Source organism: Nuphar pumila, chromosome 3, assembly GCF_984573655.1.
Source record: "Nuphar pumila chromosome 3, dmNupPumi1.hap1.1, whole genome shotgun sequence".
NCBI lineage: Eukaryota > Viridiplantae > Streptophyta > Magnoliopsida > Nymphaeales > Nymphaeaceae > Nuphar > Nuphar pumila.
In genome coordinates, this window is record NC_143251.1 from 142,174,639 (window position 1) to 142,198,394 (window position 23,756).

The 23,756-nt window shown below is 44.3% G+C and overlaps 1 protein-coding gene across 1 annotated transcript in view; it reads left to right on the forward strand.

The window, feature by feature from the left end:
• Positions 1-673: 673 nt before the first annotated feature.
• The window catches only part of LOC149844167 (haloacid dehalogenase-like hydrolase family protein), a 132,046-nt gene continuing 108,963 nt past the window's right edge, over positions 674-23,756 (forward strand). The window contains exon 1 of the mRNA XM_090001049.1: positions 674-1,216. Coding sequence (XP_089857175.1) covers positions 850-1,216 — 367 coding nt within the window. The 5' untranslated portion in view covers positions 674-849. The remainder of the gene's footprint in view (positions 1,217-23,756) is intronic.

Genomic DNA, 23,756 nt, shown 5'->3' on the forward strand with positions numbered 1-23,756 from the left:
GGTGCAACCACATTGCACACTTTGAGTGTGCTGCTGCTGCACCTGACTGCCGCAAGGCAGCACACTCAAAGTGTTCTGGCATACCCAAAGTGTAAAATGTAATTACACCTGGTCCACCCTCATTACTGTCAAGATGTACGGGGGTAGATGGAAGGCGCTAAGGTGCAGTAGATGTAATGTGATTGCACCAAATTTATTATTTTGCTCGTGTTGATGAACATGCCAACACCTTGCATTTGTTCATTTTAATGGGTTTGATACCCGACCCATTCACAGCCTTTGCCTGTTGCTGGGCTTTTTTGTTTGCAACTGATGGGCCATGTAGAACTGTTTGCGTCCCCCTACACATCCATCGTCCTTTTCGAAGGCTGGAGTCCTATCACTATCTGTGTGGCTGTCCGTCACAACTTTAGGATAGGTCTTGGCAAGCGCGCAACGCGTTGTTGAGTGCAATTTGTGGATACTTCGTTCCTTTGTGGTTGCATGGATAATGTTACTTATGATTGTTCTCTAGTAGAGCACGTGGCAAAACACTAGCCAGCTCTGTGGCTGACACTCAGCATGCCTCAAGGGCATGGCTAACGAAGCTATCCTCACGGAGTTTTAAGCTGTCAGGGTGATCGTAAGTACGGCCAGACGGAGCCAGCGCTGCTTGGTCTCTGAACTTCAACGCGGTTTTTGGGTGAAAATATAAAAAAAACAAATCCTTTGCCATGTACAGTGGCAAACCGTGAATCATCGATTCGTATACCCCGAAGAAACAGGACCGGGTTATGTTCGTTATTTTGGGTTCTCTGTTTTTTCCCTTTTATAGTCACGAACATTGGTAGTGTGGGAAAACGTTAAAGGATGGGGTCGCGGTTGGTTCCTGCTGCTCCTTACTCCTTCCTCAACCGAAGCCCACAGGCTTTCCCCATTCGGAATTCTCGCCATTCAGGCAGATTTTGCTGCTTTTTATTCCACAGGCGACCCTTGAACCTTCTTCAACTCCGTGGGGTTTCCCGCGAAACGAGCATTGTTACTTCATGCTTGAAGGATGAACGGGATGTCGTTATTTCGACAGTTAATCGGACGGATAAGGTTTCCGCAGTTCTTTTCGACATGGACGGAGTCCTATGCAACAGTGAAGAACCCTCGAGGCAGGCTGCTGTGGACTTGTTCGCCGAAATGGGCGTGGAGGTCACCACCGAAGATTTCGTGCCATTCATGGGAACGGGTATTCTAGCAACTCGAAATGTGGCTTTTATTTTCCTCATGTTTTAAGAATATTTAGTTCTTGCATTTTCTTCACCTAAGCAAGTTTTGAGATCGTTGCACTCTGTCTCTCTCTCTGCGTTTTGTTTTGGTTGCGAATTTAGTCTTAGAAGCATTGTTTTTTTCTAGACTTCTAATTTTCCAAATGCAATTGAGAATCGTTTCTTACAAATGATTAGGGTATAAATTATCTAATTTTTATAATTTCACATAGGTACCGGCAAACTGCCCAAAGGGTTATAAACGTGGTTAGTGCCATGGACTTTTTATTGATTAGAGAGAGTTAAGTTATGATGCGAGATGCAACAAGTACGATAGGAGTTTCATACACAATCAAATCCATGCCATCATAGCACCTAGCAGTGTATGTGTTGCTTGTGGTTCTCCACAACCAAATAGGACATGTTTGGGTGTTTTTTTTGTTCATATTTCCCGTGGGCTATTGTTTGTATTTTCATTTTTTTCGTAAATGTACTTTTGCTGAGGTCAGAATGTAAAATCAGTGAGCCATAGCATCTTTGTTCCGTACTATTAGTACTGTTAACATTTAGGGATTAATCTCATTCGCAGGAATGCGATGATTACTCGTTGCCCAACAAACAGTTTGCGGTGTTTAACACAATCCATTCACATAAATTTGACCAATAATTGCCTGGTGTCATTGTAAAACCCACGTTAAAAAAAAAATTCGGACCCGGGTCGGGTCTGTATCCGACCTGGGCTCGTTAGGGTTGTAAAACCCGACGCAAGGGTGAGGGTTTTTAAGAAAACCCTCTCCCCTCCGCGCCGTACCCTGCCCGTGCCGCTTCCCCCCCCCCCCCCCTCGACTGGATAAGGGAAACACTTGAGGGTTCCCCCGAATATCCCCTCCCCCCCCCCCCCCCCCCCCCATTTAAGAGCATCGCAGGAGGGGAGGGTGGCCTCTCAGCGACGCTCCTCTTCCTCGCTCTCCTAGCGCCGACGCCCCCTTCTCGCAACCCCCAAAGCTGCCGTGGCAGGCCACCTCACCGGTATGTCTGCACCTCTCTCGTTCCCTGCGCGCGACATCACCGACGATGCCGACCGCCGGTCCCCTCCCAGGTACGTCCTTCCCTTCTCTTATTCTTCTTCCTCTGTTGTCGGAAGGCCGACAGGAGGTCGTCGGCCCCCTGCCATGCCTCTCCCTTCTTCTCCTCCCTCTCTCTGTTGTCTCGCCGGGAGGCCGATGGCCCCTACTGTGCCCTCCCTCTTTCCCCTCTCTCTGATGGCTTGTCGGGGGGGCGACAGGCGGCCCACGACCCCTGTCGTGCCCTCCCCCTCTTCCTCTGTTGTCTCGCTGGGAGAACGACAGGAGGTCGACGACCCCTGCAGTGCCCTCCCGCTCCCTCTGTGTCCGTCGGAGGGCCGGCAGGTGGCCGACACGCCCCCTCCCCCTGTCGTCTCCCTCTCTCTCTTGTGGTTTGCCGGAGAGCCCAGAGGGGGCCGGTGGCCCATGCGACACCCTCCCTCTCCTGCTGGTTATCAGAGGGCCGTTGAGAGGTCGACAATCCCCTTGTCACGCCTTCCTCCCTCTTTCTGTGTGCAGGAAGGGTCTGGTGGGTGGTCCCTATCGCCCCTCCCCCTCTCCTTTGGGGCCTGCTTGAGGGTCGGCAGGTGGCCCCTGCCACCCTTTTCCCCCTCCTCTGTTGCCTGCCAGGGGGTCGGCAGGTGGCCGGTGGCCCCTGTCGCCCTTTTCCCCCTCCTCTGTTGCCTGCCAGGGGGTCGGCAGGTGGCTGGTGGCTCCTGCCGCCCCTGGTCTCTCTCTCTCTATTGGTCGTCGGAGGTTCGGCAGGGGGCTGGCGGCCTCTGCCGCTCTCTCCCCTCTCCCTTTCTCTTCGATGTTTTTGACCCGCAGGGGCTCGCCCCTGCCACCCTTTTGTTCTAGCAGGCAAGGGCAAGGCCCCTGCTTGCCTCTCTGTTTCGACAGGTAGGGGCGATGCCCCTGATGCCTTTCTATTCCAGCAGACAGGGGCAAGGCCCCTGCTGCCTCTCTGTTTTCAGTTGGCAGGGGGCTCGCCCCTGCCGCCCTCCTGTTCTAGCAAGTAAGACTGACACTCCCTACCTAACTCCCCTTTTTGTGGAACCAACTGGGTGTCCGCTTGTGCTGTTTGGTAAAAGCTGTTAGAGCACGTAACCACGTCCAAAACCCTGTGGTGTCGAATGTCGGATTGGGACCGACCCCAACACAGTCAACTTTTGCGATGTGTCGATAATCACGTTTTTGTTTGTTTGCAGTTCGTACGATGAATCACACTCTGACTACACGGCCTGAGCTCTGTATCATCTACACTCGTAGGCACACACAACTATACAACATCCCGAGGTAGGGAAAAGTCGCACAAGGATTTTGGATGAATGAAATAAAGTATAAGAATTCTGAGATAGAATAATTGATTTTTCATACATGCTTACATATAGAACAATATAACTTGTGATTGCCTGTTTTGTGTTTCCTTGTTCTTACTCTTTTCAAAATACATGCTTGATGTTTGCTATATGGGTAGGCTCATTTCTACAGTGATTCCTGTTACTGCGTTTATGTACTTGCTCACTGTTGTGATTGCACTGTAAATGCTTTGTTTGTTATTACATGTTAGATCTTGTTGCCGTCCTCAGGTAAGCCTCGTAGGGTGTGCAGGTGCGTGCACCATATTTCGTGCTTTTCGAAAAGGTGCGAAATTGGGTATATGCACTAAAATCTCGAGAAGAGGATCGTCCTAGTACAAGGCCGACTTTTTGAGCACGAAATCTTGCTTTTAAAATGAATTTTTCATCTGTGCGTTGCTAGAGGCAACTAAGAGCCCCGAGTTGGTTACTCGGAGAAAATGATGGGATCCACAGCGATCCCAAGACTTGTCTCAAAATTACTGTTTTGTAGTGATTGAGTATGCCAAGTATATTACGGATTCTATGAAATACTATGATGGGTTATCCTTCGAGAAACCCACAAGTTGCTATCATAACCGGACCTTAAGACGAGTACAATATATAGATTACGATAAAAAGTATGAGAGGTCGTTGAGTACCTCGATGTGTATAATAAACACTTCATTGAAATAAATGAAATAATGATTTCACCCTTCACAGGACAAATGCTCAAAAAGCAATGCATGTCATGTATGAACCAAAGGAATTGCAAGATATTAAATGATTGCCCTCTCATCGTAGTCGTACCTTCATGCAGGTACGATCGTACTTTTAGACAAGTACGTTACGTTGGTGTTACGATGTTTGGATGATGAGGTTGTGGCAACCTCGAAGTGTGCATATAGCATAATGCTGAGATCACATAAATGGTAACAACTCGCCTTTATATGCAAGATGCCTGAGTGGGTCTAACAGACGAGAGCATGTAGAATGGGGCGGCAGTTAAGAAACCTTCGTCGTACCCATTTGACCTTCACTGTTCATCAAGGGAGAGGATGGATGGTACAAAAACTCTGATGGAAAGGTTGTTAACAACCACCCCACGGGCAAAAGACTCGGCTTCCCCAGTCATCGGAGTTAGGAAAATTAGAATTACCATAAATTATCCTAGGTGGTAACCCCCAGGTACTTCTGCAGAAGTTAGATGCATCCATGGGCCACGAATGCCTTTGGGGATTTACTCTCTTGGTCACTGACCGTCTCCTTAGGAGTGGACTTACTCAGTCATCCGGGTTAATGAAAAACACTTGACATAATAAACCCCCGGATCAGTATCGACTGTTTATACGTTTCGCATTTATGCGTACCCACAAGCCAGTTAATATCAGAACTTAAATAATATGCTTTCATAATAAGTTGTAGATGATTGAGATTTGTACTACTTGAAATGTTGTTGGTATATCTGTTGCAAGACAATAGATCTATGCATATGTTGCTCCTGCTAGAATAGATTATATATTGTACTTGTTGCTTTTAATGTAATAAATTGCTTATCTCATGAATGTCCTGCTTTATTTTATTGTACATTGTTTATTCGTGCACCTATTAGTTTGTTATGAAACTGACCCATTTCATAGGCAGGTGATGAGTAGGATTTCTCAGGCAGCCGATGGCGTAATGCAACATGGCTCGAGATTTTCTTTCTTTCTGCTGGCGTCTTAACTCTGAGTTTTGAGTTTTCTTTAGATTATTGGATAGTGGAAAAATGCACATTTTGTAATAAACTGCAAATTTTATTAATAATTTATTGTTTTGGTTTCGTCACTTCCCTTAAGTAGTTGTTTCATGAGAAATGATGATTTTACTGCTAACGTACCCAGAATTTGGTAACTTGTGCTCCTTTCTAAATTGCTTCCATTGTCGATTTTAATAGTAAAAACTCTTATCTTGAAGGGTTTTTCGTCAATGTTTTCGAATTCACAAGTTGAAATTTTGGGGCGTTACAACTTGGTATCAAAGCTAGGTTGGAAAGAGGTAAATCTTGACCATTGAGCATCCCATCGCGCTGTAAGTAAGTCTTTGATATTTTATAGCATGTTTAGATTAAATTGCATTCTTGCTTCTATTAGTAGCACAATCCGAAAGATGGATTCGTTCGCTGGTCCTAGTGGTAGTCATGGTAGGGGCGCGCGTAGGTTGCGTGGCCGTTCTGTAAGGGGGAGGGGCTTCTTCACAGAAAGGGGCGAACAAGAGATGTTCGGGGCTGGTTACTGGGCTAACTCCCACCCCTACTCACCTTTACGGATGACCAGGGCTTTCCACTACCGACCTCCTACCAGATACCCTTAGCAGCGACGTTGACTGAAGTTTATGCTCGAGAGGATAGACCCTACGAGGAGTCACCTCCCTTCACCCCTAAGCGCAGATTCAGGCGCACAAACAATAAAAGGGAATATCTTAGGCAGTATTCTAACCATCCCTTTAGTGGAGGTAGCACCTGCCAATTGTTGATGAAGTCTGCGAACTTCTTTATCGTTGTTGAATAAAACATTTTTTTTGTTTATGTACAAGCACTGATGGATTTGAAATGAACGACTTCCTTAATAAAGACTTATGTTTTTCTTGTGTTTCTACGACATATTGTGCGTTACTCTTGATTACTTTTCAAGGATGATGTGAAGCACGCACAACAACATGACTGATGAGTTGTGCGAGCAAAGGGGATTCATGATGGATACCCTCAACTCCCTGGCAGAGGCGATTCAGAGCCAGGTTCACCTCCAACAGGACCAGGTTCCCCTTACTAGGAATACACCAACTGCCACTTACGAAAAATTCCTGAAGCTCGTACCTTCTCTGGCAAGGTTGACCCTGACATGGTGGAGAGTTGGGTCAAGGAGGTGGAACGAGTGTTCCAAGTTCTGTCCGTCCCCGATGATAAGAAGACGATGTTCGGGTCCTTCCGACTGAAGGACGACACACACGAATGGTAGGACACTACTCGGAAAGTGCAGTTCCCGGGTGCTAAAGTGATTCCTTGGTTGCCTTCCGGAGGGCTTTCCTCGGAAATTACTTCCCTCCTCATGCGAGGGAAAAGAAGAAGGTGAAATTTCTGGAGTTGTGTCGAGGTAGCTTGAATCTGGGCGAGTACATCGCCAAATTTCAGCGGTTGGAGCGCTATTATCCCAACCTATTCGGGGATGACCATGAGCTGGCTGAGAAGTTCATTCGTGGATTGAAGGAAGGACTCAGGCACCGGGTCCTCACCAGCATGCCACGACTTTCTCTACGGCTGTAGCGGCAGCCACCCTACTGAACGAGGATTGGGAGCATTCGAAGAGGGCTCAGGCGAAGAAGCCACATGCGATAGGTGGTGATTAAAAGAGGACCCACTCCGGCGGCTCAAGACAGCGGCCACCATTGCCTGTGAAGACCGAAGGAGGAAAGAAGCAGTTTCGTCCAGCAAAACGCCAACGACAACAGGGCCACCCACCGCCAGCCAACCTTCTTGAGATAGCTGCCCCAAGTGCAAGAGGCCCCAGTGCGGACAACCCTGTTCGCGGGTGTAACGCCCCGGATTTCCAAAACAAAGCTAAGTTAAAATTTTCATGAATTTTTTTTTTCTTTGCAGCGGAATTTAGAAAAGCTTTTAGCAGCGGAATTAGACGATAATGAGTCGTCAGTTTTAGAAAACTTCGAGCACGTTGCAGGTATGTGGCCAAGCAACTCATTGACCACCAAAGTGTTCCATTTTATCGAAAACATATGTTTATTACAACACTACTGCTTAGGAAAGCAGTGTAGGTTCAATAAAAAAGAAGCAGTACAACTCTGTCTAGAGAAACCCTGGAACTCGATGCCGCCTTGCTCCGCATATCGCCACGCAGGTACAACACCTGAAATCCCCATGAAACGGGGTCAGAACCACTGATGGTCTGGTAAGCATGCAGTCATACATCCATTCAACTCAAATACAATAATGACCACTCAGGGTCGCAATGCGCAATAACGACGCTCAAGCCTCCAAGACTTAGCGTATATCGCAGGAGCCTCCTCAGGGCTATGAGTTGAACATCCGCTCAAGTCTTCATGACTTAGAGCAAGCCTTTTCAGGGCTGTGATTTGAATAGCCGCTTAAGTCTCCACGACTTAGCCATGACCTCTTCCGGGTCTCAAAGTGATGTCTAGCTCAAGTCTTCATACTTGGCACATCTGTATCCCACGCATCTAAGGACAACTCCTCGAGCTTCGCTTAGTCGTGCGGATACAACACGGGTCTTTGCCCAGTCGGTCCAGTAGTATACCGAACATGACACCTTCACAAAGGTTATGCAGGACTGACTCAACACGTCATCCACTCATACATTCAAAACATCGCTGTACCTAGAACTAATGCATTGTTTGATAATTAACCGCTCCCGCCTTTGGTACGCAGGTAGAGCTATTGTCCGGGCATCAACGCGACGTTCTGGGGGTTGATTATTCTATGTATTTTAGATACCCCAGAGGCCTGTTGACCCTATCCATAGTAGGGCAGTGTGTTTCAACTGGGAGAATCCTACTAGGCCCATATTCGGATGCATCATCTACTTGCAGTAGTTGGGTTCAATCCTTAGATCTTAAGGATAACCACGACCCCAAAACCCATGAGTGACTGAGGCCATCGTGGACTCTATCAGGTCCAAAGTAAAATACATGTCACTCAAGGCTGTACCATCACTGTCATTCCACAGTGAGCATAATTCCTGAAGGGGTCTGCCAGTCTTACAATTACTTGGACAGAATCTGCATGCCATTTAGGCAGCCCGTGCTTTCAGCACTACGGGAGTATGTACCCGACCCCATTCAGTCTGCCCCAACACAGTCATTACTGAGGGGGTACCCCTAACACGATTTTCAACCGCGGGGTATGTGCGACCTTAAGTCTTATTTATATGCATGCAGAACACCGCTCTTTGACACTTCGGCCACCACGAGCATCACACCTCTTTGGGTGGAAACAACACACTCTGGCTCATCAGCCCTTACGAGTCTGGTTGTGTAACCGTTCTCAATGAGCATGCATATGACTCGATCTAAATAGATCGGCTACTCGGCGTATTTTTACGCAACGAGTCCAAACCTAGCCAAGGCGCAACCTCTACTCCGGCTCAGCGGCCCTTACGAGCAAGGTGCCCTTGCAGGCACAAGGATACGAGCCGATCTGGCATCGTTCCATCAACGGACATCATTATGCCGTTCCATTGGTTCAGGCAGCTCTTCTGCCAACCATTTCGTCAGCACCTCCCCTGCTCTACCGGCAGTGGTGCGACGAACCCTTCTACGTTGTATAGGGCAAACCATGAACTGGGTAGCACTCTGCTATATGTCAGAGTATCCTGCTACGTTCTTTCTGAGCTATTCTTTAGCTTCTTCAGAAATTTCAGCAGCACTTCTTCTCTTTTATGGAGAAAGCGTGCGTTTCTTTTATCCATTTCAGCGGCATCTCCCCTCTTTGGTAGGAAATCGCCACGCTTAATTCGGGAAATGGATGCGCACCGTTGTGCGTACTTTGCACCCATCAAGGTTGCAGGAACCCTGGGCCATAGCCAGGCCATACGTAATTGACTCAGTTTTTACGTAAAGAGCATTTTGCCAAAAATCGAAGCCTTTCCAATAGGGGCTTCATTCGTCAAGCAGAATCTTGAACGAGGAGCGGTCAAGGAATCGCATGGGCGATTTGGAGTTGATCTCCATTTGAACGCTCATTTATGCGCTATATATGTAGTATAAGCAGAAGCCTGTGCTTTATACAGCGGCGGCGTAAAGAAATGCATATACTATTGTTCAGGGTGTGTAACTGAACGAAATATTCTACATATATAACAAAGCAGAAGCCTTGGCATCGTTCGACGCGACGGCGTAAGTAAATACAGTGCAGAAAGCAGGAGCCTTGGCATCGTTCGACGCGACGGCGTAAGTAAATGCATAATCGGAAGTGCAGTAATCAGAAGTGCAGAAAGCAGGGAGCCTTGGCATCATACGACGCGACGGCAAAGGTAAATTACATAGCCTGTGCGATATAAGACGCGTCGGCAGAATCAACAGATATACACCTAGATCCGCATCCAACGATAGTTACGAGGCGAGCGGGTGAACACCGAAGTGTCCTAAAGGGCTCAACCAAGAACTAAAGTGAGATACCATTTTGAAGAACGCATATACTGCGTGTTTGAACATAGATATATCCGACGATAGTTACGAGACGAGCGGGTGAACACCGAAGTGTCCAAAAAGGGCTCAATCAAGAACTAAAGCAAGATACTACTTCAGAATGTATATTTTATATACAAACAGTCAAATACTTGAGAGAGATGGATCAACGAAGCGAACTTACTTCAAATCGTGGAAGAAACGGCTCCGGGTGGCTTCTTTGGCTTCGAGCCTTCCTTCGAGAGGTCAGACTAAGTCAGATGAAGCTGACTTAGTTGAGAAAGAGGTAGAGTAGGTCAAGCTACTCAACCTAAGTGGTTTGAACCAAACAGGGTTCGATCCAAGTCAACTGGGTTCAGCAGGTTCGAACTCAGCTCAAGTAGGCTAAGTCTAGGTTCAGAAATCCAAACCGGAATCTGGACCAAAAAGGACTTTGACTTTAAACCCAACTAGGTTCAAGTCAAGTCAACTGGGTTTGGACCAGGTCAAGTGGGTTCAGACCCAGGTCAGGTGGGTTAGGACCAGGTCAGGCAGGCTCAGGCTAAGTCAGGCGGGCTCAGACCAGGTCAGGTGGGCTAGGCTAGGTAGGGGAGGTTTAGGAGAGAGAGAGAAGGCAAGAGAGAGAGGGGGGGTCGATTTTTATGAGAAGAGAGAGAGTGGGGAGGGCTATTTATAGCCCAAGCCCACCTCCTCTTGGGTTTTTCCATGCCCATTCTACCCCCTTGGCTTCTTTTTAATTCCAAGAGGTTCCTTGGTGTGGGGCCCACCTAGATATTTCCATGGGATATTTTGTGGGTCCCACCAGATATTTTCTGAGGAATATTTCTGTGGGTCCCACCAATATTTCCGTGGGTCCCGCAAGAATTTCGGGTTTCCGACGATTTTTTTCCGAAAAATTCTAAGTACGCCATTCCCTTCGTATTGACGTAACTAAGAAAGTTGGCTCGCAGGAATCCTTTGATTTCATTCAGGTAGGAAGTTATGGCTTCCAGAGTGTTTGAGCATATATTCGCGATTCGACGAATATCCTAAGTATATCTGGCTCGTACAAATCGATCTGATTCGTATTTCGGGTTCAGATGCTATTTTTACCGGTAAATGCCTCATGAATTTTATTCAGATATTTCTGAAAAATTGCGGGTCTTACAGCGGGACACTGGCAGGTGTCTGTACTGTGGCAAGATGGGCCACTTCATATGGGGCTGCCGCAAGAAAGCAACATATGACTTCAAGCGAATCGGTGGCGTACCTCAGCCTCCTCGACCACCTCAGCAGCATCAACGAGCACAGTCAAGCGGTGTCAAGGAGCCGAGCCGAGTTTACGTAGCCACGGTCGAGCAATTGACCAAAGGAGATCTCGTACAATGTACCATTCTTGTTGCTGGTCAAGTAGCTTTTGCACTCTTTGATTGTGGTGCCACACACTCGTTTGTTTCAGAAAAATTTGTGGAACAATTGCATATAACTGTAAAACCACTTGACAATGCTTTAGACGTGTATAACCCTATTGGGAAGAATACGACTTGCACCACTTACATACCAAAGTTGGATGTAGTGGTGGTGGAGCAGCACTTGCCTGCTTGTGCCATCCTGCTTGAGATGACAGAATTTGACGTTATCCTAGGCATAGTTTGGTTGCATAAGTATCATGCCAAGATCTTTTGCCGTAATGGCAAGATCGTTTTATCCTCGCCAGGCTTTTCGAGAGTAGAATTCAGAATTCTGACCTGTGCGAGCAAATCGGATGATCTCGATGCTAAAGGCGCATAACTACTTACGGAAGAGATGCATTGACTTTCTGGTTAGTGTCATCCAATTGGATCCGATGCCTATTCCCATCAGTTAGTTGAATGTTCATGATTATCTCGACGTGTTTCCCAATGAACTATCAGGACTTCCGCCGCTTTGTGAGGTAGAATTCAATATTGAATTGCTACCTGGTACGATGCCAATCTCCAAAGCACCATACGGGATGGAACTAACTGAGCTTGAGAAGCTCAAAAAGCAGTTACAGGAGCTGTTGGATTAGGGATTCATTCGCTCCAGCGTATCTCCCTGGGGAGCTCCAGTACTATTCGTGAAGAAGAAGGATGAGTCCTTGCGATTGTGCATCGACTATCGAATGCTCAACTAGGCCACGATAAAGAACAAATACCCATTGTCACGTATCGATGACTTGTTGGATCAATTACAGAAGGCTAAAGTTTTCTCGAAAATTGACCTTAGGTCTGGATACCATCAACTCAGAATTAGGAATGATGATATTCCTAAGACGGCCTTTCAGACCAGATACTGACATTATGAGTTCACGGTCATGCCTTTTGGACTGACCAATGCCCCCCAACTTTCATGGACTTAATGAATAGGGTGTTCAAGTCATTTTTGGACACCTTCGTGATCGTGTTCATCGACGACATCCTGGTGTACTCAGAAAGTCAGGAACACCTAATCATCGTGTTGGAGACCCTGCGAAAAGAACGTTTATATGCCAAGTTCTTTAAATGCGAATTCTAGCTCGAACAAGTCATGTTTCTGGGACACGTGATTTCTAAGGAAGGAGTGTCCGTGGACCCTGCAAAGGTTGAGGCTGTACACAATTGGCAGCAACCGAAGAACGTACGTGATATCAGGGGTTTCCTCAGATTAGTTGGATACTACATAAGATTTATCCAGGATTTTTCTAAGATTGCGTTACCTCTGACGAAGTTGCCAAAGAAAGAGGCTAGATTCGTGTGGGACGAGAAGTGCGAGACGAGTTTTCAGTTATTGAAGGAGTGACTTACCAATGATCCTATTTTGGCCTTACCTTCTTGTAATAACCACGATTTTTTTTATAACTTATGTGTTATGGGCCTGGGATCCACCTTTCGGATCCAGGATCCATATGTAAATTATATGATATTTGAAATATATATATATATATGTAATTTAATAAATTAATAAAAATATGTAAGGGATCCATAGTTGGATCCATTTGGACCCAGCCTATGGATCCACTTTGCAATGGGTTGCGAGTCCAAACTTGTGGACCCTAATAATCAGCGAATCTGCACCGGGTCCCGGTTTCGGTAGCAGGTAGGTAACGAAAAATAAAATAAAATAAAATTTAATTTAAAAGCAAAAAAAAAAAACCCTTAGACCCGGGTCGGACCCGACCCGGATCCGTAACCCGGTACGGTTTTTAAATCCGATATTGGGTTGCTGTTTTTAAAATGGGAAAGGAAGGCAAGAATCGTGCCTAGGGCACGATTCATGCTGTATCGAAAGGAAGGAGGGGGGAGCGGTTACAGATGGAGTAACTGAAACCCCGTGCCTCTCGGCAAGAGGGGGGTTTCGGCGATAAAAGGGAGTGGAGAGGGGGCCCTCTTCACTCGTCTCTCTCTCTCTCGTCCCTCGTCTCTCTCTCTCTGTCTGTGTGCGTGCGCCGGAGGGTAGAAGATTGCCGGAAAAAGCTGCGGCAACCCACATCCACCATCGCCGACCTCCAGCGAGCACCCTGTCACGGCAGTGAGAGGAGCATCACCAGCCGGCTCTGCTTTGCGTCCCCAGCCTCCGATCGCCGGAAAAACTTCAAAAAGGTACGTGCTCTCTCTCTTGAAATCGGGTGAGAAAGGGGCTGTAAACTGGATTCCATGTAATTTTTTTTGGGAACTCTCATCTTGGATTTCCTGTTTTTTTGGGCTTTCGGTGGGTAGAATCACATGGGGTTAAATTGCGAGTTTTTTTTTTTCACATGCTCATATTCACACGTTCTTTGAAGAAGGATTTAGTTTCAGCAAGCTAGAGAAATTTCAACTTGTATGGGTTTAGGGTTTCAGGATGGCTTTTGAACCTATTAAGAATCTCGTTCCTGGATTTAAAACTGATTTTAAAGTTCGATCGGTGATTTAATATGAGTTGGGTATCACTCGTTTTGTTGGGAGTTCATGATTAGGATATGAATACATTGATTTTTCTTGTTGTATGATGTCAAAATTTGTGGATTTACCCTGATTCCAATTTAAAGCTATTCAGATTTTTCAGCATGTCTCAATACACTTGTATGGGTTCACGATTTGAGGTTGTTCAACATACCAAATTTTGATTCGTTTGTTCACCTGTTAGTTTTGAATCCCCTGTTGCATAAGGGATTTATGGTACGTATGAGTAAGGTCTGCCAAGAATGTGATGTAATAGGATGCACGCATGGTAGGATCATGTTATGTCAGGATATACTGATTTTTTTTTATTTGCATGTATCTCGGTACAAAGCTCTTTACCCAGAACAGTGATTTGTGGTTTTGGTAATGGAGCGATTGTTGTCATAAGCTCTCTACCCTAGCAAGTTACCGTGACTATTTCATCTAGATATGCTTCTTTATCATACTTAATGAGCATCCGTAGGATTTAAATTACGCTTTCTTGTTAATACATTCATTTTATTGTTTAAGATACATATAGATCTATTTATCATCTTCATATAAGGGGGGTTCTATTATAACCATGAGTGGTTCAGTAGGTGTTATCTAACACAAGCATGTAATTAAATTGATTTTGAACTTCTGGTTATGGCTATATATACTGACGTGGAGTTTTGGGGGGGGGTTTAATAAAGTTTACTTCAGATTTATTATGTCAATCTGAATCAGTTATTTGAACCTGATTTGTTAGAATGAATCGAGATTGCATCCATTTTTAACTCTGATATGTCTTGGTTAACTAAATAATGTATTGAAATTTGATTTTTTGTTTAGAAACTGTTAAAGCTTAATCATTTTGGACATTTAATTAAACCTGAGACTAATAGGGGTTGTGCCTAGTAGTTATCAAAAAGAAAAAGAAAAAGAAAAATTTCTAGCAGAATCAGTATTGGCTCAAGTCTGGAAAAAAAATGGGCACTGTTGGTGTTTGTTTGGGCAGCCATATGTTGGCAGAGCCCAGCCTACTGGGTCGGCTGGGATCGGTTTGGACAGATTTGAAAAAAAAAATGTTAAGTAATGAGACACTTGAGGGTTTTTGTTGAATTAGAAAATCGGAAATTTTTCGCATGTGTTGAATGTAGATTCATACTTGTTACACAGTTCAAAGGAATTTTTGATACCGGATTATGTGGATCTAATCTTAAGATTTGTATACATTAAATATGTTGTTATAGGTTGATGAAAGTTCAGTTTAGTGCACTAAATTCCCAGATTTTTCCTGTTATGAATGCTTCGGTTACGTGCACGTTGGAATTGGAATTCGCCTTGAATAACTAGTTATGCATGATCAATATTCAAATGCAATGTTACACATCTTGTCGGCATGTGCAAATCTTGAATTTCTATTGCTATGCTTATGTGTATTGGCATAAGTACTCATATGTTCTAAGTAGAGTGATTTATGAATGGAAGCGTGCATTTGGCATGATTATATGGAAGCATGCATTGTAATAATGAATACATGTATATGAATATTATTATTTCATGCACATCTCTAAATGGGCATTGAAGGTTGTGCATCGAAAGGCATGTGATATGAACAGAATGCATTGGCATGTTTCTTAAGCTTTTTGCATATGAATGAATAGATGATCAAGGTGGATCATATGAGCTGTGAGATGCCTTGAGTCGGTGTGTTCATTGCTTTACTGGTTTATGCATTGTAAAAGTCATATTTGACGTTGTGGTTTTAATTACACTGTTCTATGTTGTCACGGGCTGTGGTCCCGTGAAAAGCTTAGCATGCTGATGTGCAAGCTTATGTTATTAATTCTGCATGTAAATTTGCAAATGTAAAAGAGATGAATTAATAACCAGATAAAAGAAAGTAAAGAACAGTGTAATTCATTTTCTCCTTGATGTCCCTGCTTTAGCGTGAGAATCTTGGATATTGCGGTTTGGGGGAAATCGTGAGGATACAAAAACTCCGTGTGCGTGTTGTTGCCCCTGAACCCGATATTGAGGTTCTTCTTCTGGCCACGATTTTAGGGAGAGTCCGCCACTTTTCCTGGGGGTGGTGTGTTTTGACACAGCTGTTGTTATTTTGGTATACCAATAAAGTGGCGCCAGTGGATGCTGTTTTCCATGGTGTCCCCGACTTTGGATGCTGTTTTCCAAGGTTCCGATGGATGGTGCTGTTTCCTGATATCGGTCGATGATTAAGTTTGGAACCCGATAATAAAATACAAATTGTGTGTGAAGCTACCCCGGGAACCCTATTTGACCTTGGGGATTGTACTCGTTTGGTGTATCCGCGGGCAATGATAAATTAAAAAGAGGAATTTAAAGATTGTGTGCATTTAATAGGACATGCATATGGAAAGAGGGGAGCTTAAATGAAAGATAATAAGGGTTCATGCATTGCACATAATTCATGCATATTCTTGCTATGCATTAGTTCATGCATGTTTACCTGTTCACTTGGTTGTTATATATTGATCATTGCATGATATTGATCTCTTTTGCATTTAATTGCCTTATTGATTAAATTGTGATCAATATTACTTACTTCGTGTTCCCTCATGTTCAATGTTTAATTCTGCATGAATGATTAATTGTCTTATGAATTGATTATAACCGTATTCCTTAAAATATTACATGGATCTTATTTATGCTCTTTTTCTTATTTGATTCATTAGGGAAACCTGTACGCAAAATTCTTCGGATTTCTGACCCTCTTCTTTTATTGGTTTTTCCCAGACACAGGTGATCAGTGAAATCGACTCACTTCTAAGGGGATATGAGGGTCACATTTGTTTCAGACGGCTTCACTTACGGACATAGTGACTCTACTTTTGTGTTCTTTTAGTTCTTATTTCCTGCAAGTTGTTATTTCACATTGGATATTGAGTATGAGACTCTTATTAATTCATTAATAAAAGAGTTTAGTTGGTTGGTTATGGATGATAAATGTAAGTTTGTTTGTGGTGTGTAGTTATCCAACTGAAATTGGAACTGTAAGGACCCCAGGTCTCTGGGAAGTTTTCCGCAACTCTTAGAAAAAAAGAAAAAAAGAAAAAAAAAAAAAAAAAAGAAAAAGAAAAAAAAATTCCGCATTTTTCAAAGGTATGAGTTGGGGTCGTTACACTTCTAGTAAAGGCGGATTCGTGATTTATACCGATGCCTCTGGGCCAGGCTTAGGGGCCGTGCTGATGCAGAATGAGAAAGTGATTGCTTATGCCTCTCGACAACTTAAAATTCACGAGAAGAACTTACCCAACTCACGATTTAGAGTTAACCGCGATTGTGTTCACATTGAAGATATGACGACACTACTTGTATGGAGAGTAATTCGAGGCATTCACCGATCATAAGAGCCTTAAGTATCTATTTTTGTAGAAGGAATTGAACATGAGACAACCACGTTGGCTCAAATTCCTTAAGGATTATGAATTCACCCTCTCCTACCACTCAGGAAAGGCGAATGTCGTGGCTGATGCCCTCAGCCGCAAGGCACCTTAAATTTTGATTAACGCCTTATTTGCTGGATAGAAGTTGGTCGAAGACCTAGCCTCTTGGGAACCTTCCGCGATCACGCAAGGTTCAATTGGTTTATCCCATCTTGTTGCTCAACCTGAGCTAGTGGCTAGGATGATCAATGGACATAAGACGGATGCGCGCTACGAAAAGCTGAAGGCTCAAGCGATGTTGGCATATACACATTTTTGTCTGAAGGAGGATGAAAGTATATGGCTGAAGGAGCGCCTTTGGGTTCCGAATCACCTGATCTTGAGGGACAAAATTCTTGCAGAAGCCCACAAGTCTAAATACACTATTCATCCTGGAGGCACGAAGATGTTCAAGGACCTACAACGGAGTTATTGGTGGAACGGTATGAAGCGAGACGTGGTTGAGTATGTCTCAAAATGTTTGACGTGCTAGCAGATCAAGATCGAGCACCAGAGACCCGGTGGGGTCATGCAGCAGATGGAGATTCTTCTATGAAAATGAGAGGATATCACTATGGACTTCATAGTCGGTCTACCGAGGAGGCGGAGGAAGCATGACACGATTTGGGTGATCGTCGATAGACTCACCAAGTCTGCTCATTTCCTACCTATCCGTCTCAGCCAGTCGCTGGATAGTCTGGCAAATCTCTATGTTAGAGAGATTATGAGACTGCATGGTGTTCCAGTCTCGATTATCTCCGATCGTGATCCGAGATTCACTTCGAGGTTTTAGGGGCAACTTCAGCTGGCTTTGGGCACAAAGTTGAAGTTCAGTATTGTATTTCACCTTCAGACTGACGGGCAGTCTGAGCGTACAATTCAGACCCTGGAGGACATGCTTCGAGCCTTTATGATGGACTGGAAGGAAGAGCGGGATTCTCACATCAGTCTGGTGGAATTCGCGTATAACAACAGTTATCATGCTAGTATCGAGATGACTCCTTATGAAGCTTTGTATGGGAGGCCTAGCCGATCACCTGTCTACTGGGATGAGGTCGGTGAACGAAGGCTGAAAGCATCTATAATTCTGTAACACTATACTCAACAGGTGCAAATGATTCGAGAACGACTCTGTACCGCTCAGAGTCGGCAGAAAAGCTATGTAGATAGACGCCGACGAGAGCTTACCTTCGCAATTGGGGAGATGGTTTTCATTAAGGTATCTCCGATGAAGAGCATATTTCGGTTCGGGAAAAAGGGAAAGCTAAGTCCTAGATACGTCAGACCGTTCGAAATTCTGAAGCGAATTGGAGAAGCAGCCTATCGTGTGGCGTTACCTCCTCAGTATGCTCAGATCCATAATGTTTTTCACGTATTCATGGAGGGGAAGTATGTTCACGACCCATCGCACATCATTCACTACGATGACGCGGACATTCGAGGGGACTTGACATTCGAAGAAAGACCGGTGGAGATTGTTGATCGTCGTGACCAAGTGCTAAGATAAAAAACCATTTCTTTTGTAAAGGTTCAATGGCAACATCTTTTGATTGATGAATATACTCGGGAACCTGAGATTGATATCAAGAAAAAATATCCTGACCTGTATTTTGATTCTTGAATGCAATAAATATTTCGCGGACGAAATTCTTTTAAGAGGGGTAGGATGTAAAACCCACGTTATATATATATATATATATATATATATATATATATATATATATATATATATATATATATATATATATTTGGACCCTGGTCAGGTCTGGACCCGACCCGGGCTCGTTAGGGTTGTAAAACCCGACGCAAGGGTGAGGGTTTTTAAGAAAACCCTCTTCCCTGTGCGCCACACTCTGCCCGTGCCGCTCCCCCTGTAATGACCTCAATTTTGATAATTATTTATTCAAATTTATTTGAAAATAACAGGTGTTTTTCTAACTTTGGGCCTCGGATCCGTTATCGGATCCATAAAAGAATCCATAAATAACCCACAAAGGGGCGTCAAATTATACTTATAATAGTAATTTTTAATTAAATAAATAATTAATAGTATTTATAAGAAGAAAAATAAATGAATTTTAGTATATAGGGGTCGGACCCATAGTTGGATCCACCCGGATCCAACTGAGGACCCACTGTGCAGGGGCGAACCAGAACCATTTTTGAAATGGATCCTGTATCGCGGGTCACGGGCTCGGACCCGGACCCGGACCCGGACCCGAGTTCAGTTTTAAAAGAGGGGAGGGGCGTTAAAATAGGAATCGTGCCTAGGGCACGATTCTTGTTTTCAAGAATCTGAAACCGAAGGTTATGCAGGGCGTAACCAACCCTGCAACTTGCGAAAAGGGTTCGGTGGGCCGATAAAAGGAGGAGTGGAGAGGGGTTTTTCCCTCTTCACTCAGTCGATCTCTCTCTCTCTTCCCCCCATCTATCTCGCCTCTCCCTCTCGTTTTCGTGTGCTCCGGAAAAGAGGTGGTCGCCGGCGAACTTCGGCCACCAACAACCACGACAGCAGCCGTGGGTGGAGCTTTGGCCACCAGCCACCACCGAAGGCCACGACAGCAGTGAGGAGCGTCAGCCGCGGTCCTGCTTTCGCGATTGCCGCCGTTGATCGCCGGAGAAATCTTCAATAAGGTACGGTGCTCCTTGGAATCAGGGTGAGGAATTGAACATGGGTTCGATTCCATGTGGGGGTTTGAGGGTAGGACTTGGGGTTTATATCAACCCTAAACCTAAATCCCCAAATCTGTGATTTGGGGGTTTCGGATCTTCCTAGTGAGGGATGTTTTCTTTTGTTTTTTTGTTGGATTTCTGGAAAAAAAGGGGGGGGGGGGTTCAAGAGAAGCTATGGCATTATCGATTTTGGTTATTGTTATGATGAGGCTGTTACACTTTTGTTCAAAAGGGCCGTTAGTCATTTAGCCCTAAGAAGATAGTTCTTGTGATAATGTTGAAGTATTCGTGTGTTAAAAGCCATGTTGATACTGTTTAGTTGAATAAAAGAAATCGCTTCATTTACACTTTAGTTTAGACATTAAGATGATTTGGGGATTTTCACTGGGGTGGTCGACCACATGGCCAACAGGGTGGTTGAGAGGGTGCTGAGACAAAAGCACCAGATCAGACCCCATTGACGCGGGTATGTCAGTAACTTTCAAAAGTGCGTCGAATTCAGGTTCTTGGATAGGGTCCATATTCTGGGAAGGGATTTAAGTCAGGGTATAAGATCCATAGTCGTGGGGGTTCAAGTTGATTGTAGTTTCAGCAAGTAATGGGTCTATGTGAACCCATGTTGGAATGCCATTACACAACTCAACGTGTGTTCAGTTTTAAAACTGCGTATATTGGCCTGCGTATTTTGCCTTGTATTCTTGTACTGAAATTTCACTAGACTGATAGTTAGTCCGTGACCTGTCATAATGGAGTTTTCACTTGAGTTGAGCTGGAAATCATATGGTCCTTTCACACTCTTGCTTCCTTTATTCTTCTTACCTGTGCTTGATTATTACTAAACTAATGTCTTCATGGCATAGTTATACCCGAAAGGAATCTGTAACCCGTTTCATGTGAAGAATGATTTGTTTTGTTCTTGCTATTTTCATTTGGGGTTATCAAGCCTCAGAAATCTATTTAAAAATTTGTCTTGAAATGTCATATTGTGATGTGCCAAATAGGAGGACAGCATTATTAGGTACACACAGCCGACCTCCACTCTTTTGTACATTTCCCCATTCACATTCGGTAAACTGGGCATAATTGTTATCATTAGAGCATGGGTTCATTAGTATTTTTCTGTTAGGCGATCTATTGACATTAAATGAATAAAATGAAGCATGACTAACTAGTTATACTTGTTAGTAATCATGAATGAGTCAGTTGAATATCCTGGTTTATGTTAAATTTTGGTTTAGGCATGTTGTGTTCTATGAACATGATTGAGTTTCATCAGTCTGTGTTCTGAAAGTTTATGTTGAATTGAGTTTTGGTTTGAGAATGTGCAATTTGATGAATTGAAGTAAATTGAGTTGTTCTAAAGTAGCTCATGCTGGTTCTTGAGTGGGGTTAAGCTCAAAGTTTGTAAGATGTAGCGTGGGATCATTGCAACATAACCTGAAAATTTTCAGTTGTATATAATAGTGCTCATGTTACACTGTTTAGGGAGGATGGATACATGAAACTGAAATTATACATATGGAATGTATCTTGCTTGTATGTCTCTAGCTGAACATTATATTTTTTGTCTAGAGTCCATGTGTTATTTCAAAGCTTGTGTATTGGATTGTATGGAAACACTTGCCGTGGAGGTTTATGCTTTCACTTGACTGTTATGATTATGGTACGCATGAGTGTGAGCATGATTCAATCATTAGTAATTCTTCTTGAACATGTACGCTTGATTTATATGCGAAATGGTACATATACACTCACACACTTAAAGAAACCATGGATTTGGTTATTACCCATATGTGATGTAGGTAACACACATATTGAAAATGCATACGAATGCATTATGACATGCATATGTTTGGGTTTATGATTTTCATAAGTGCACATGCTTTTGGCATTTTGGCTTAGTGTTATAAATGAAGCACTATTTTGGTTTTGTGATGTGATGCATTGATGGCCTAAATGGACGTCATCGGCCTGGAGAGCCGTGGGTTTGGTTTGCTTTCACATATGTTTTAAATATATCACTTGAACCACATAAGATGGTTTGGCACTTTACTACACTGTTCTAGTGGTTTATACGGGCTGGAGTCCCGAATGGGTCCCCGCAAGGGAGGATGCGGGTTTTCACTTTACTTTTGCATATGGTGTTGCAAACTTAAAGAATGAACTTTAAATAAAAATAATGAATAAGAACAGTGTAATATACATTCTGGGATATCTCATCTGGAGTATGAGAATCTTAGATATCCGGTCTTGGGGAGACTGTGAGGATACAAAAACTCCGTGTGCGTTGTTGCCCCTGAACCCGATATTGAGGTTCTTCTCCTGGCCACGGTTTTAGGGAGAGTCCGCCACTTTACCCGGGAGTGGTGTGTTAGTCACATCTGTGAGTTTATGGTACCAAGGAAGTGATACTTGTGGGCGTGGGGTGTCCCTTGTGTCCCCGACATTAGATGTGGAGGTCTAATGTTCCGATGGATGGTGTTGTTTCCTGATATCGGTCGAGGGCTAAGTTGGAACCCAGTAATAAAATACAAATTGTGTGTTAAGCTACCCTGGGAACTTACTTGACCTTCGGGGTTTGTACCCGTTTGGTGTATCTGCGGGCCACGATAATTAAAAAGAGGAATTTAAAGTTGCGTGCATTTAATAGGGCATGCATATGGAAAGATGAAACTTAAATGAAAGATAACAGAAGAAATCATGCATTGCACATAATCATGCATTTTTCTGTTATGCATTAGATCATGCATGTTTGAATCACTCTTGATATCATTACATGATTTGGTATTAGCATATGATTTACTTCTTGAAATCATGCTGCAAGGTTTAATTATTTAGTTCCTGATATATGTACTGTTTTACTATTCCTGACTGGTGAGCACATGCAATTGTTGGTAGTTATAGATAATTGATTGTTGCAAAATTTTATATCTGCACTCACTCAAATCACTGCATGAAATCTTATCCATGTTCTTTCTCTCACCTGGTTTCTTTAGAAGTAGCTGTGCTCAGAATTTCGGTTCTGACACCCTACTTTGTTGGTTTTTCACAGAAAATGGTGAAAAGGGAAGTTGGACATGCATCTGGGGATGGATGAGTTATACTTGGGCTTGTCAGCTTCAGTAGAGGATATAGTGGCTCTTTATTTTGTCTTTTAGTTCTTTTAATTTCTGCAATTGTTACTTTACTTTCAGTTGAAGAAAACCTTGTCTTTGAAATTTTCTTAGTCATTAATAAAAGAGTTTTAGTTGGTTGATATGGATGATAATTGCAACTTCGTTTGTGGTGTGTGGTTATCCAACTGAAATTGGAACTGTAGGGACCCCAGGTCTCTGGGAAGTTTTCCGTAACTCTTAGAAAAAAAAATATATTTCGCATTTTTAAAGGGGCTGGATTGGGGTCGTTACACCCCCCCCTCGACTGGATAAGGGAAACCCTTGAGGGTTTCCCCGAACATCGCCCCCCAAGCTCTTTAAGAGCATCACAGGAGGGGAGGGTGGGCTCTCAGCGATGCTCCTCTCCTCCTCTTCCTCGCTCTCCTCGCGCTGACGCCCCCTTCTCGCAACCCCCGAAGCTGTTGTGGCAGGCCACCTCACCGATACATCTCCACTTCTCTCGTTCCTTGCGTGCGATAGCACTGACGCCGCCGATCTACGCCGCCGATCCCCTCCCAGGTACATCCTTCCCTTCTCTTATTCTTCTTCCTCTGTTGTCGGAAGGCCGGCAGGAGGCCCTCGGCCCCCTACCGTGCCTCTCCCTTCTCCTTCCTCTCTCTGTTGTCTCGCCGGGAGGCCTGCAGGAGGCCGATGGCCCCTGCCGTGCCCTCCCGCTTTCCCCTCTTTCTGATGGCTTGTCGGGGGGCCGACTGGCGGCCCACGACCCCTGTCGTGCCCTCCCCCTCTTC